This window comes from Bombus pascuorum, chromosome 9 (genome assembly GCF_905332965.1).
Source record: "Bombus pascuorum chromosome 9, iyBomPasc1.1, whole genome shotgun sequence".
In the NCBI taxonomy this organism is placed as follows: domain Eukaryota; kingdom Metazoa; phylum Arthropoda; class Insecta; order Hymenoptera; family Apidae; genus Bombus; species Bombus pascuorum.
In genome coordinates this window covers 15,350,399-15,365,762 of record NC_083496.1, presented here as the reverse complement: position 1 = coordinate 15,365,762, position 15,364 = coordinate 15,350,399, and the positions used below count along the sequence as shown (strand labels likewise).

The 15,364-nt window shown below is 31.0% G+C and overlaps 4 protein-coding genes across 5 annotated transcripts; all 4 read right to left on the bottom strand.

Annotated features, from left to right (window-relative positions):
* Positions 1-4,640: 4,640 nt before the first annotated feature.
* Positions 4,641-6,988, bottom strand: LOC132910624 (nascent polypeptide-associated complex subunit alpha). 2 transcript variants are annotated; one of them, XM_060966419.1, is made up of 6 exons: positions 6,862-6,988; positions 5,827-6,091; positions 5,632-5,751; positions 5,335-5,430; positions 5,085-5,243; positions 4,641-4,885 (listed from the first exon to the last, which is right to left on the bottom strand). In XM_060966419.1, exons 2-6 carry the CDS (start codon positions 6,079-6,081, stop codon positions 4,871-4,873), a joined length of 645 nt encoding a protein of 214 aa, XP_060822402.1. In that variant the 5' UTR covers positions 6,082-6,091; positions 6,862-6,988; the 3' UTR covers positions 4,641-4,870. The 2 variants fall into 2 exon arrangements, with proteins under 2 accessions (XP_060822402.1, XP_060822403.1); XM_060966420.1 differs by lacking the exon at positions 6,862-6,988 and adding an exon at positions 6,757-6,855.
* A 158-nt stretch (positions 6,989-7,146) lies between these two features.
* Positions 7,147-10,289, bottom strand: LOC132910623 (endoplasmic reticulum junction formation protein lunapark-A-like). Its single transcript, XM_060966418.1, has 8 exons — positions 9,893-10,289; positions 9,136-9,177; positions 8,863-9,050; positions 8,600-8,786; positions 8,211-8,448; positions 7,917-8,096; positions 7,644-7,823; positions 7,147-7,544 (listed from the first exon to the last, which is right to left on the bottom strand). Exons 1-8 carry the CDS (start codon positions 9,926-9,928, stop codon positions 7,429-7,431), a joined length of 1,167 nt encoding a protein of 388 aa, XP_060822401.1. The 5' UTR covers positions 9,929-10,289; the 3' UTR covers positions 7,147-7,428.
* Positions 10,290-10,857: 568 nt separating this feature from the next.
* Positions 10,858-12,427, bottom strand: LOC132910622 (malate dehydrogenase, mitochondrial-like). Its single transcript, XM_060966417.1, has 3 exons — positions 11,800-12,427; positions 11,356-11,739; positions 10,858-11,257 (listed from the first exon to the last, which is right to left on the bottom strand). The coding sequence occupies exons 1-3, from the start codon at positions 12,271-12,273 to the stop codon at positions 10,892-10,894; spliced, it is 1,224 nt and encodes a 407-aa protein (XP_060822400.1). The 5' UTR covers positions 12,274-12,427; the 3' UTR covers positions 10,858-10,891.
* Positions 12,428-12,542: 115 nt separating this feature from the next.
* Positions 12,543-15,305, bottom strand: LOC132910620 (condensin complex subunit 2-like). Its single transcript, XM_060966414.1, has 2 exons — positions 15,026-15,305; positions 12,543-14,969 (listed from the first exon to the last, which is right to left on the bottom strand). Exon 2 carries the CDS (start codon positions 14,684-14,686, stop codon positions 12,674-12,676), a length of 2,013 nt encoding a protein of 670 aa, XP_060822397.1. The 5' UTR covers positions 14,687-14,969; positions 15,026-15,305; the 3' UTR covers positions 12,543-12,673.
* Positions 15,306-15,364: the final 59 nt, after the last annotated feature.

The following is a 15,364-nucleotide window of genomic DNA, read 5'->3' as shown; positions in this document are numbered from 1 at the left end:
AAATAGATAGCTTTCATTAGAAAAAAGAAGACATTATTTATTCTTCTAGGAAAGTCAATCTCCGGATACGATAAAATGAAATTGTAACGCCAATTTTTATAGATTTAAACTATTTTCTACTTACATACTGCTAAATCTGATTTTATCTCTTGCACCTTGTATTTGTACGAGAATGAAAAATCTTAAGCTGGTTTTACAGTTGCTTTTTTCCTTAATATGCGATACTTGTGGTACTTTGACATTTCGCAAAGGACATAATCTGATTGCATAACGTGCGATTAATTTCCGATGTCTTCAAACAACAACAACAACCGTCAGAAAATTCTAACTTTCTCGGCCGTCTGTTTGGATTCGTCATATCGTCTCATATTCACAGACAAACAACATGATGGCAGCTCGTTGGCTACGCGAAACGATCCGTCAAATTGGCCTTATCGCGGTGTGTCTGTACGTTTATGCGAACCCTGCCATTAGCGGGAAACCGACGCGCGTCAATCCGTTTTAAAAGTGGTGCGTCAAACTCGCACGCCAGCACCAGGATCCCAAGGAACACGTGCACGCTCGTCGAAGGGAAACGTGTTCATACGACTCGTCAACGGCTTGTTAAACACGACGATGGCGCGTGAACACTGTACACGAACAGAAAGTTCAACGAGGGTTCATCGACTGGAACAGTGCATCATTGCAAATGAATTCGCGTGCAGCATTTAGGTAACTTAATCGTATAATAGAACGCATATTAGTATCCAGAAAAACTGGAAACCACTTTAAAAACAACCATCTATTACACGTGTATTCTGAAGATTAACGATTCCAGATAGTTTAAGATTTAACTTTAACCTTTCGTAGTATGTGATCACGTTTCAGCACCGATGAATTTTTATTTAGTTAACGAAGCAAGCGAGTAGGAGACAATTTTATTCGAACGTCCTTTTGGTACAGTAGCGACGAAGCAGCATGGTGTTGCAGAAGTGCAAGAAACGTTTATTTTTTTTTTTTTTTTGGTTATTTTACAATTTGTCCTTATGGACATTTGGTAAAGTGTTATATCTTATTGGTGAAGAAAAGAAAAAAAAAATAAAATAAAAATAAATATAGCATGTGGGTGGCTGTTTCGTTTTTTCTAAGTTATATCTTTTATGATGTGCAAGAAACGTGCACACGTTTAAATATCGGCTTACTTTTGTGCGCATTGGAAGACCACGAGTATCCGAGACTCTGCAATTAGCTTCCAAGATTAGCTTCCAATCTACGAGGCAATGTATTAGGTCGTCCGAAAAGTTTCTTTCGTTTTATAAGGAAATAATGGATGCATAACAATTTCCATTTTATATTATTTGATCCATTTTGTTCTATCAAAATAAAGACCACAACGTTCGACGGATTAGGTTTCATGTTTCTATAAAGATGCATCGTTGTAAAAGACGTGTCTATAAAAGAAAGACACTTTTCGGACAAACTAATATACATTCCTTCTATTTTTTGTAATATTTTCTGTACCACTTCGATCTTCTGTTCCATCACAGCATGTAAAAAGTATGTTTCTATGCAGCGCATTAAATAATTGCAAACAATTATACTTCATACTCGAAACGAAATATCAGAATAGCAGATATGTTACTTCCAATGACTCTTTACATCAATCGGAATTCATCCCTCGGTCAAGACGGCCACTCGCTGTGCAAATATAATTAGTCAGGCCGTAATAATCATAAGGAACTGACATAAACCTAAGCTTTCCGATTTTACCGTTAAGGCCGTTAACTGGTATAAAACACCTTCAAGTCAAGAGGTTCCTTATAGCTATTGCTTCATCAGGTAAAAAATGAGAAAGTCGGTTCTTTCCCATGTTCGACGGTCATTTCCACCCGCACGCGACAGGTGATGGGGCGACCAACACCCAGCAATAGTTTTCCTCTGCGACAGCATCTTCACCGAACTTCACCAGCTTCAGATCAGTCAACATCTCTTCATCTCTGTCTATATCTACTTTAGATCAGACATCTGTTTAACTTATATTTATACGCACCAAACGTAACTATCTATGTCTACAAGTTGTTGGAATAAAGTGTAAATGGTAACCTGTTAACTCAGTGTTATAATTAATTCAACCACCTCATTATTATTTTGTGACGTCGATCGTAATCGTAATGAGAATTTACGTCTCCCGTTGACGCGCTTCCTCTCCGCGAACGGTCGAACAGGATATAAAATATGAAACAGACTGCGAATAGATACTACAATATAAATAAATAATATAATATAAGTAAAATATTAAAAATCAAGTTAAATTACAAGTTAGATAAAAGTACAATTATACCGGTGGTCGTATAACTTACTTAACTTATTTTTAAAAAAGTGATCAAAAACAGGCTAAAAGGACGTAATTAAATAATCGTCTTCTTATTAGTTTCCATAAAAATTACACCATTCGATTTTTCTCGTCATCAGCATGGAATCTCAAAATCTCGTATCTCAAAATTGCTCTTTTCTCTCAAATACGAACCTGTAACACAAAGATTCTCATATTATTTCATATTATTCGGCCAAGATCAAATAGATCTTAAAGAATTTGAAGAAAATTTGTTCAATAAGAATATTAATGACAAAGGTTCAATAATTAAAAAGATAAGAAGATAGAACATCAGATAGTACAATTTTTGAATCGATTGAATAGATGTTCATGGGCCATGACGCAACGACGCGACGCAACATGACAGTCTTTTTGTCCAGAACGTTATGAAGATGTCGCTGAACAAACGCCAACATGGAGACGTGCGAAGCGTTTACAAAACGCTTACGCGTACCATGGGCCGCGTACACATCAACGCCGGTCGCATTATCTGATGGCACCGACATACGTCTTCGCTGTCAGCCGATCGTTAAGGGAACAATCAGACATGTCGGAGACGGATCGGCTGCCAACCACTTCTACCCTTCCTCTCTTTGATCGCAATCCTCTTTTTCCTTCTTCACTATTCTTTTATTCCACTTCCTGTGACACGTCTTTCCATTCGCAAACGTCGAATCCTTCACTCTGTTTCGCAGCTTCTTTGACTATATAATAAAAAGTAAGCGATAAAAAGATTCATCATTTACATGAATTGGCATAAAATTTTACAGAATTTCGCTTTTTTGCTGCAGAAGAATATTATATGTTTAATTATCTGCTATAAAATCAAATTTGTAACCGCGTGAGACATGGAATGATTTCATCTGTTCAGTGTTATAAGGTTATACTTTGTTAGCGTTATAAAGTGTTATAAAGTATAGGAAACAGGACAACTTCGAAAATTGTATGTCGAAATTTGTAATATTTGTAACGTCAGATCCAATAAACGTATACTTTCAAATGGATAGCTACTAAATTTTAATTAATAATTGCGCTGTGTACAATAACATTTAAAACTTAAAAAGTTCGTAGTATATATATATTATTGTTGTCCTATCTCTCACATCATACGATGAAAACATTAAGTAAATTGATTTGATTTGATCATGTTATTGGTTAACCTTAACCTATAATTCATACTACGAACACGACGACAAATTTTTCAATTTTGGTCCACAAATATCACAAATCTCCACACAATATCATAAGACAAGAAGTTAAATTCAAAATTACTAAAGGATTGCCATTTTTCATTTGGTAAAGCGTGTCATTCTTATAAAACGATCTATAACCGTTTTACGCAACGCTGGAAAGATCCAATGGCAGACCGAATGGAAATTCGATTACTCGTGTCCCGCAGGTGTTTCCCTCGCGGTGTCCCTTTATTACGTGACAATATTGCAAACGCTTCTTGCCGGCAATAAAGCGTCTTAAGATCCGTGCCAGATGTCACCGTAGGTAGCGTCATATACGAGACCGAAATCTCAAATATTAGCGGATTCCCGGCCGGATAGAGAGAATGGTGCACGTCCACGCTCTAATATCGCAGCTTTTTTCCAGCCCTCGACGATGCGATGCGCGCCGCGACATGTGCGCGAAACGGCTTATGAAACTTTCGTCGAGCACGGCCATCGCGAATAGCTATCATCCCCGACATTACTTATCTCCGACTGATGAAATTAGAGTATACATAAAACAAGTGTTTAAAGAAAATAAAAACTACGCCCTTAGTTATACTTGCGATATATGTACTTATATCGTTTATTCTCGTTTGATGAAATTTTTAGAAAAAAGCTAATAGTCTTTTTATATGAAATAGGATATTGCAAATTTGATAAGGTAAAATGTATTTAACTTCGCTATTTCTTCACAGTTTCATTATTTAATATTTAATTATTAAAATTATATATTTTCATATACATACATATTTTAGATGATCAAAAGAATTATTTGAAAAGGTTGTGAATATCTGTAATTCGTGGAATATGTCATGCACTGCCATCTATTCATACTTCCTTGAATTTGAAATTTTTTAACATTTAACCATCTGTCGATAAGATAGAAGTGAAAAATAAATCTTTATTACCACCATTGTCTTACCGCATCGCAATGCTGATAATCAATAATGTTCACGCGCCATTATTTCGCGCACCGATGATTCCAGCGTTATGTAACGATGTCAACGAAGTCTACTTCGATTTTTCTTTAATTTCATATCATAAATTTGTGGAATAACACGCAAACAACATAGTGTCCTTAGTGTATTTATTTTTTTTCATATGAATTATGTATATACATGTGAATTCTTTTGAGACAAACATCATGGTCTCCATGCCTCTTAGTATTCGAGCTTAATCCTTTCAACGTGTAATGAGAGAAAAAAAGGATGATGTTCTTTCCTGATGACGTAGATGATAAAATAAGATGATGTCACAATGATAGCTACGACGTAGCATACCCTATTGCAAAGTAGCTTCATCACATTGTCAATTCCTGAAATCAACAAAAAACAAAGTATAAGTTTTCGAATGATATAGATGAAATCGTTTTTTTTTTTATACACAGATTTAATCAGTCTGCCAAGATTTTCAACAATATTATAAATCTGATTATAAAATAAATGCGAAACCGTTGGTAAAATCATCACATAATTGTGTTCTATAAAATTTTGCATTTCCGTTTGTAAACTTACCATAATAGCATTGACAATATCATTCTGATTATTCTTAAGAGCTTTAATAGCCTTCCCTCGAGACACATTGGCTTGACACATTACTAGGTCGATGTCTTTTTCTTCGACACCCGTTTCATCTACTTCTTCTTCTGATTCTTCTTGTATTGGTGCAACAACCTTTAAAAATACAAAGTTAAAAGATAAAGTTAGTATCAAATATGAAATATTGCGTTAGAGTTTTTTATAGCAATCAAATACAATATCTTACCGTAGTACTACCGCCGGCTTCAGTTGCTGGAATAACTGGTGGTTCCTTAAACTTCTCAGCTGCTGCTACTTGAGCTTGTTGACTGAGATCCTCAATCTGTAAAACAAATAATTTCGTCAAATATTTAAGAATCATAATATTTGAAAAAATGTACAATTATTAAATGTATCAGTCTGCCAAGGAATTTTTTCTACATTTCTTTAATTCATAATATGCGAAACACAAAACTAATCATCACCTTCTCTCACATATTATTTCTCTAATATACTACTTTAAGTTAGATTTCCAGAATTTTACCTTGGCTTCGCCAAACACTATGTAAGTATCTGAAGCTGGATTCTTTAACACATCTGGCTTATTGATTACAAAGAGAATATTTTTTGATTTGCGAATAGTCACTCTGTTAACTCCTTGCACCTGAACAAAACAATTTCAAGTATTTATTCATATATATAAAAAAGATATATGGTATATTGCATTCATCCAACATACAGGCTTTAATCCCAATTTGCTCATAAGCTTCCTGGCTTTTTTCTCTCCTCGACTTTGTTTTGCTTTAGAAACCATATCAATGGGAAGACCAGTGACGGTTGTCCCTGGGAAACCAACAGTACCTCCAGCTCCTGCATCGTCCAATTCTGGAATAGTGTCATCTGAATCTGTATCAGTTCCAGATCCTGCTGCAGCTGCTTCGACCTTAGTAGGTTCAGAGCTTGCAGCTTTGTCGAGTTCAGTTAATTCTGGCATATTAATTAATCTGTAACAAATAATTACATTAAATAAATAATAATGTACTTTTTATTATATATTACAAACTGAAACACATTTATAACATATAAATTGCAAAATATATATGGTCAGCATTTACTCTTTTTGTAAAAAGTATAATTTTATACGATATGAACGAATCTGTATATTAACATAATTTATACATTGATACAATCATTCTTCATAAAAGTCGGCCACACGTGTATTACACCGGGTTAACAAAATCTGCCCCACCTAATATACCCTCGTTTGTAGTATGACTTTCAATGAACATGAACGACTTCACAAGTGTAGATAAAATAACGATGAAATTGATGAACAAATTGTATGTTATTAATAAATATAAAACAATTAAATGGAAAAATAAACACTTATCACACAATGATTGTAACAGACAAATGGACGTTGTTATGGCGCCCACTGAAGGTAATCGAAAAATACTTGCAAAGATACGATCAACAATTCTCGCTGCTATTTATGTTTAACTATCGTGACAAGATTAATTGTGTTCCAATAATTGTGAGTGACACATTTTCAGTCTATCCGCGTTTTTATACGGTGTTTTATATCGTTATGCAGCACGATGAATTTCGTGCATGAAGATCATCGAAGCACAAACATTTCGCACGTTCATCGTTGACAATAAATCATTACACGCGATATGATTCACACAAAGGGATATATTTGTTACTTATCTCTCGATATTCGCGCTCTTTTACTATCATTACAGAACGATGCCGAAAAAATCGTTAGATTTACCTCGAACAATAATCCGTCGACGACCGAGCACTATTTTTACTATGTAAACTGAGACCAATTCACACGTGTACTCGAATGAGCATAGTTTTGTACTTTTAAGAACACAAAACGCAAGTAGACATTTTGTTAAATCAGCATCCGCAATTGGCTGCGCAAACTAAAAGAGAAAACATTGCGTTTTACGGAATTCACTTCGAAAATAATTTCAAGAATATTAAACACGAATAAACATTAAAAAGCATATAAAAAGTTTATTAAAAAGGGAAATATTTATATGTATGTATATCCGCACATTTATATGTATGTATGTATATCTGCATGTATAGTATAATGAAAACTACAATATATGTTTATAGTATACACATATTGTAGTGCGCATATTTTATAACAGTTTTACAATGGAAATTACTTCTACATATTTTTTTTTTTAGGAAATTCATCGATATCTATTTTTTCTATGCTTTCTTCACGATTATGTACTTTTTTTCGTTCCGATTCCGCAGTATCTAGTTAGCCTACATAATTGCAATTATTTCTATTAAAAAAAATATTGAATTATAAACATCTTTAATTGTTATTAACTCTATTAAGTTCCTTACCATATGTATTTTTTCTTGATTTATTAATAGATTCCATCTCTTTCAATCTTTCTATAGATCTTTCAACTGCTTCCATATCTAAATCTGAAATTAATTTTTTTCTTGACTCAGATTATTTTTTTTAAATCAATAAGATCATAGTATGGTATACCCATAAGATCATGTATTATTTTCCGTTCAAACCTGAATCAGATGTACCCTTTGATTTAGTTTGTCCATCTTTCAAAACTTCTGTACCGGTGTTAGTTAATAAATGTTCAGAATTGTTTAAAGATCGATTATTAATATTGTATTCTAGTTTCGGAGCAGATGGCTTCTGTTTCTTTGCAGGATTCCAAAAATTGCAGTAACAACATCTGAATCCTACAAAATAAAAATACATATATTTTGAATACTTATTATTATCATTAAATCTTTATACATAATTTTTGCTGGCAGATTATAATAAATGTTTACCACAATATTCAAATTCCTCTTTGAGAGCCATTCCATTGTGTGACTCACAACCTTGACAAATTAATGCACATCGATTAGATGGACCATCCCCAACGACATAATCAATAAATCGATCCAAATAAGTCCTTTGGGGCGATAATATTGGACGTGGTAAGATTGATGAACGTAATGAAGGGGACCCTATTATATAAGATTTTGCTTTAATAAATTTGATAAATTTACAATAAAAGACAATAACATACAAATGAAATAAAGAAAGTAAAAATTATTAACTGTAATCCACAAGATACTAACTACGATTCAAATTTGGAGTATTGACTAGTTTACTATTGCTCTGAAAAGGATTATTTGGTAAATTGCGAACAGGAGTTGTGCCAGCTGCGACAGGGCTAGTGTTAGAAGATACACAGCTTTGTGCATTTAGTGCTTGATTATTACTTATTGTTGTACGCTTCCTCAGTTCGTCCAAAGTAGATATAACAAATCGTATATATTGTGATGTAGTACATCGTTCAGGAATTTTTATTGCAGGCTAAAATGAAAGATTCTTTTAGTAGATGCATTGCCTTCCTTTTCAAACTGTTTTTATATAACTAATTGTTTGAAATATAAACCTGTTGAGACAACTGAAAAATGAGTTAAAACAAAGAAAATTATATTAATATTATAGTCAATGCACTTACTGGAGTCGTTTTTAGTTGATCAGGTGCAAACCTTAACAGAATTTCTGTAGCTTTTTTATATGTTTCAGTCTCTATAACTTCATCTAGAATTTTCTTTTTTTCAGATTGCATACTACTTAATCTATCTTGATTTTTAGAAATTTTATATTTATAATACCACGTTACCATCTCTTTTGTAAGCAATATTCTGTGACAATGAAATACATTTTGTCATACCTCTTGAATAATTTAGTAAAGGAAATAAATACAATTAAAATACTTACAGAATTGGAAAAATTAACAGTGAAATGATATAAAATATTTGATCATACAGTAATGCAGGGAAGAAATAGAAGTAAAAAATGAATGCTGTTATAATATAAATTATCACACTATATAATATCAGAGTTCCAACAATTTTTTTCTGTCTTTGTTCCGTACTAAATCCATATCTTTCTATCTCTTTAATTTTCTGTTAAAGAAGGAATTTTTGATTACTTATGTAGTTATCAACATAAATATAGTTATCAACAAGTAAAAGAATATAAATATTTTACCACATCAAGATCTTCCAAAATTTCAATTATTGTTTTCTTCCTCTGAAATGTAAAAATAACTTACATTATAAATTTATATTACAAATACTGTCATATTTATATATGAGGTCAATTTTCTATAAATATTTATTTTATTTTATAAGCATTACATTATATATATTACATTTATTTTCTTTTTCCGTTAGTGTATATATTTACATATTTAAAAAAAGATGAATTTCAATTATTGAATTGAAATAAATTCAGCACAGTGAACCAAGGATGTTCTTAACATAATAATTAATATGAGACTTTATAAATAACTACATGCATAGCATATTTAATTATAACTTTTGTTTGAAAGTACGATATCATATTTTTATATAGTAGTTTTTATTATGTGACATGAAACACATATGTTTATACCATATTTTAATAAAAAAGGATCTTATATATTTCTATTTAAAAAATAATTACAGATATCTTTATGTATATAATTTTTCAACTGTTTTTAATTCAACAGTGACAAAATTTAAATAATATGAATGTAATGTCATTTTATAGTGATTTCGTATTGCGTGACAATTCTACATGAATTACAAATCGATGTTGATTAATCATTTAATATTATGAATCTTATTCTAATTAGGTTAAAAAGCTTAAATCTCCTCTTTATAAAAATTAAAGGTTATAAACTTTTAAGTCATAAATTTGTACTGCTTATAAAATAATATAGTATGTACTTATAAAAAGTTGATGCACTGACTTGATTGTTGACGCCAAATCTTGATAGAAATCTAAACAAGATTTCCATCTTAACCAACCGTTGGTGCCGATCGATCCAAATTTAAACTTAAATCACTTTGTGTTTTGTTTCGATGTTTATAGTTTCAATATTTATAAGTATCATGATTTCTAATATATTTGTCATGACCTTTATAAAAAAAAATACTTTTATGGCACAAGGTGTTCATTTAATACTTAAATAATATATCGGTAAATTAGTAAATATCAAAAATTGTTCATTTCACTTGTCACTTTCTGTTGAATAAATCAATTGAGCGTAAATATATTGTTTTCATTTAAAATGTGTATTAAATTACGTTCATTGTTATTTTGTGTTCGTACGTATCGGGTATTTACCAGTCGAGATACGCTCCGTTTGAAACTACAAATCAAACTGATACAAACAACTGTACATTGCATGTATATGTTATAGAATAACGCGACTCGGCTTGTACATCGATAAGAAAAAAATGCAAAGAAATAAATAAAATATATGTTAATATTATATATCACAAAAAATCTTATTATAAATACTTATAAAAATAATTTCAGCTATTCTCCCGAGAACGATCTTTAATTTAGACGAAATTTTGAAAATATAATAGATTCCTTTTAGATAAAAACAATATTTAGGACAAAAATTTCTGACGTCTCAAAAATTAAGGCACCTTTTTTAACATTTTTCATCTTTCCTACGCATATTGAAGTACAGTTTTTATGTATACAGTATAGACCTCAAACATGATATTATTATACATACATAAATAGAACAGAGGTATTATGGTCGATCACATAATAATCGATACATTCCTATTACTTTTATTGTATACGAAACAGTAGAGAGTAAATGGTAAAAATTTAGGCATCTTTTCTGTTAAATTACCTGAAAAAAGCTAGTTTGTATTTAATAACAAAGATATTAACTCCATGGAGTAGTATAATTTTTGTACAAGATGAAATCATTTATAAAAAAAAAAAAAAAAAGATGAATTTATACAGTGATATGTCTATTATTATGTACTGCTTTCGATCCCATTTCGATATATTCATTGATAGAAGGGATTGCCTGTTCTACAAGTACTATTTCCGCAGCAGACATTTTTGGTAGTCCAAAATTTGTTTGTACTCCGCCTGGTCCGAATTGTAATTGGCTGGTGAAGTAACGACATCCCGGCAAAATATTTGATCGTACATAAGCAGAGGAAATGACATTTTTATAACCGCTAAGTCCTTCGACAAGCGCAAGGATTAATTTGGCAGCTGCAGCTCCATCAGACAGCACTGGACCTTTAAATTCAATATTTGCCATTTCTTTATCTGCGGTACGTAATGATTGTAATAACATTTCTTGTTGCGCCTACATGAATTTTTAATATAAGGTGTTAGAATGTGCATAAAAAAATTCTCTCCCTAAATACATATAACAGTTTAATGTAAATGACTACACTTTCATACATTGTTAAATCGATTGATTGGAGAAGCACATGACAAAAGGGGAACAATAGTATTCGAATCTGCCCCGCCAACCATTGGAACTGATAAGAATGCAGGATTTAAATCCAGAAGATTCGCGGTTAATGCCTCCATTCGCATACGATCATGTGCAGTGGAACCAATAATTCTGTCTGGATCCCACCATCCAGCAAGTTTGTAAATTTCTGACACCATGGGAAGTATAGCCGTTACTGGCCGAGTAAAAACAGCTACCAAAGATTCTGAACTCAATTGTACCATTTGTTCAGCCATTTCGCTCACGTATGCCGATGCAGCCTCAAATTGTGCTGCGGGACTTACATCAATATTAGTATTTGTTTCATCCATCAATGCGATAATATCTATCTGTAAATCATATCGATTTTTACGTATCAATTTTATCAACGTTAATAAGTAAATGCATACTTCTTTAAGAGCTTCTTTTAAATATTTTCTTTTAAAATATTTTACACGAGGTGATGTATCAATATGACTAATATCTAAAATTGCGTTAGCCAATGAATCTTTTGTATCTACCACATGTATTCGTTTTATAAGACGAAATTGTTTTAGAAGAACAGCAGCGTACATCAATGACTCGCCGCCTCCAATCATGCAAACTTTTATGTCACCTTTATGATCTGGTGAAAAGGAATCATAATTTTTTAATTGAGATTTGATGTTAACATTAGCTTCCTTTTTCGATTTTTGACCATTTCCTTTATCTTTTGCATATTTTGATTTTTTATCGTCAATCGGCATATTTGAAATGTTCCGGTAAAAACGGCGTGAAATACATTTTCGATAGATACCAAAAGATATCGCTTTGCTCCAATCATATTTAAACATTAATTTTATGTGAATCATTGACGATAATTTCTTAATATTGTCAAAGATCATAAAAAGATAGAATTCGGAGAATACTTAGGTTATTGGCTTAAAAGTATATTGATTCTAACATAAAGATATACAGATAGAGTGCGTGAGCGAGCCGAAAAAATGACATTAGAATAGACAGAAAACAATAAATAAACATTTTGTCTATGTTGTTTCTATTTTTCATTTATTCACATTATATTTATAAAAGTTAGACATTTTTTGTTCATATATATATTATATATATATATCATAATGTAATTAAAGAATAATGGAAAGAACTGGATTGGGGTTTAGACACAACTAAATATTAATAAAACTCTGTTTTAATGCACGATTTATATAACGTCATCACAATATATAAAATAATATTTGTATTTTATTATGAATTTTATTTTTATTGTTGATTATAGTATATATGTACTTAACTTGCTTCTATGATAAGATCAGACATATCTGGAACAGACTGTATTTTTAATGTCTTTTCATTTGCTAAATGTAGCAATGATACAAAAGAAATAGGAAAACTTAGGACTTCTATATTGGCTTTTGTTAATAAATTCGGTAATGTTTTACAAATCTCACTAAAACATCTATTTTCTTTCATTTTATTTTCTTTTTCTTGGTTTTCAATATTTTCTGTATTTATATTTTCTGTATCATTGCACATAGTTAGGCTTTTCCAAATGGATTTTTTTAGTTGTCGCATATCAATTCTTTTAGCACGTGTACTATACGCAATAGATATCTTATTTGTTAATTTAGGAATAGCTACTAAGTTATCTCCAGTAAAAATCATTTGTGTTTCTGCTTCATCATTTTCAACTTCACCATTATTTTCAGGATCATCATTGTCTTCATTTGATGCATAGTCTTCATTAGGCACATATGGACAATAATTTGATATATCATTTTCATTATCATAATTATAATTCTCTATATCAGATACATGAGTAGCGTCTAATTGATCCCCTTTCACATTTATATGTATTAATTCATGAAGGTACAATTTAGCAGCACTTGCAATATCATAATGCATATCTCGTGGTAATGTAAGTCTTTCTTCATACCACTCTAAATTGGCAGCTTCAAACTTTGTAACTTTACTTACTACAAATTTTGGTACTACTGTTGTTTTTATACTGTCGTCATAACATATTTCTATTTCTTTTCTTTTCCTACCTGGCTTCTGTGGACAAGCGGCGATAATTTTACTTCCAGATAGTTTTGAGAAATTACTTATTCTCCAATGAGATGGACCCGCCCAGTGTATGTTCAAACTTTTCTGAAGGAAGGAATACTCAGATGTTTTAATCACTCCAACATTAGATAAAACTTTACATAAATCTACAATTTTTTCTGTTGGTTTTTGTATCTCTGCACATTTCTCTGTATTTTCCACGTCATCTTGAATATCTAAATAATTCATATCATTATGAGGCATTTCTTCCTCAGATGGTAAGCTAGCATCTAAATCAAACTGAAATCCATTTTCATTGTCACTCTTTGACTTTATACCTTTATCTACTTCTTTTTCTTCTTCTGTTTCTTTCTCAATATCGTTGATCCAATTTTGAAATTCAAAATTGGTTAAAGGTAGACATATTTCTAATTTAGAAAAATCTTCCATCTGGGGAATAATTATTTTCGCATCTTTTTTGTTTATTTTATGTTCTACAACATCCACGATAACATCATGATATAAATGTAAAGAATAGTTTGAATTTGCATGATTTGACAGCATTACTTGATACAATGCATCTGTAGTTTGTGAATCCTCATTTTCCATTATCCACAAAGAAGGCTTCATAATTTCTACAGTTCCTTTTAAGCTATCTGTCGTACTAAAAATTTTCTGTTTGTTTTTCTTTTTCCCCTTTTTCTTATGTATTCGTAGGTCTTTTACTTGATCTCCTTGCTCTGTATTTAGCTCTCCATTTATTTCATCAGTTGAGTTATCATTTTGTTGCTTATCTATTCCACTAGCTATTTTCATTATTTCAGTATAAACTCCATCTACACGAAAACCATAGATTTTTGTGCTTACATCTAAGGATGTACTAGCTGCTTGCAAATTAGATATGTTGGCATCTTGTTTTTTTATCATATAGGACATGAAGTCAATTATTTCAAGACTAAATGCATTTTTCACATTAATTTTGTTTTCAATATTAAGTTTTATACATTCAGCCATACGATCCTTCATCTCATGTGTTGGCATATGTGCTAGAAAACCAAGACCCAAAGATCTTCGTTTTTTATTTATGCTTAAATTTTCTATTGATGTTGTAGAAGCATTTAATTCATGACGTCTAGCTAATCTTTCAGCTTCATCATTGTTTTCTACTAATTTGGATGATAATGTATTTTGTAGTAGAAAAGACTTTCTTCGCAGAGATGATGAGGATGATGTTCCTAATATTATTTCTTTTTCCATTTTGCAAACTTATTTAAATATATACACAGAGATCAAATATATATAAATGTATTTAAAGATGCTTTTATTCATTCACCTAAAACAGACATTTCCGTTTATGTACTTTACCAAAGTGTTAACAAAGTTTAACAAAAATGAACGAAAACAAAAAATACTTGCCAGTTAATGAAGTAAAATTGCCTATAATCTTTTCCAAATCAACCCTCATTAAACGTAACAAAGTATAAAGTTGTTGGAGTTCGAGTTGCATTTGTCGAAGTGCTATCAGTTCGTTAACAAGCTCCTGAAAATAACGCATTAATATTTACATAAATTCAATGAAACTTTATTTTTGTATACCTTATTATCCATTTAAAAGAAAGTTTGTAGAAATAGATATAAGAAAAATACTTTAAAAATTAATTTAATATTATGCGTTCACTACACAATGTTTTTTTTTTGATCAACCGAAATTATCACAAATTCAAACAAGTTTGAATGCAAGTGTTCTTAAAACCATTTTATTTGAATAATAATAAATATTTTTTATTTTCATGGTATGTTTACTATATTATTTTTCTGAATATATTGTATCTGATAAATAAGAAATCAACTATAACAAAACAATTAAAACAATTACATTTATTTAATAATTTAAAAATTTTATTTGACATAAAAGAATATAGCATAACGACCACT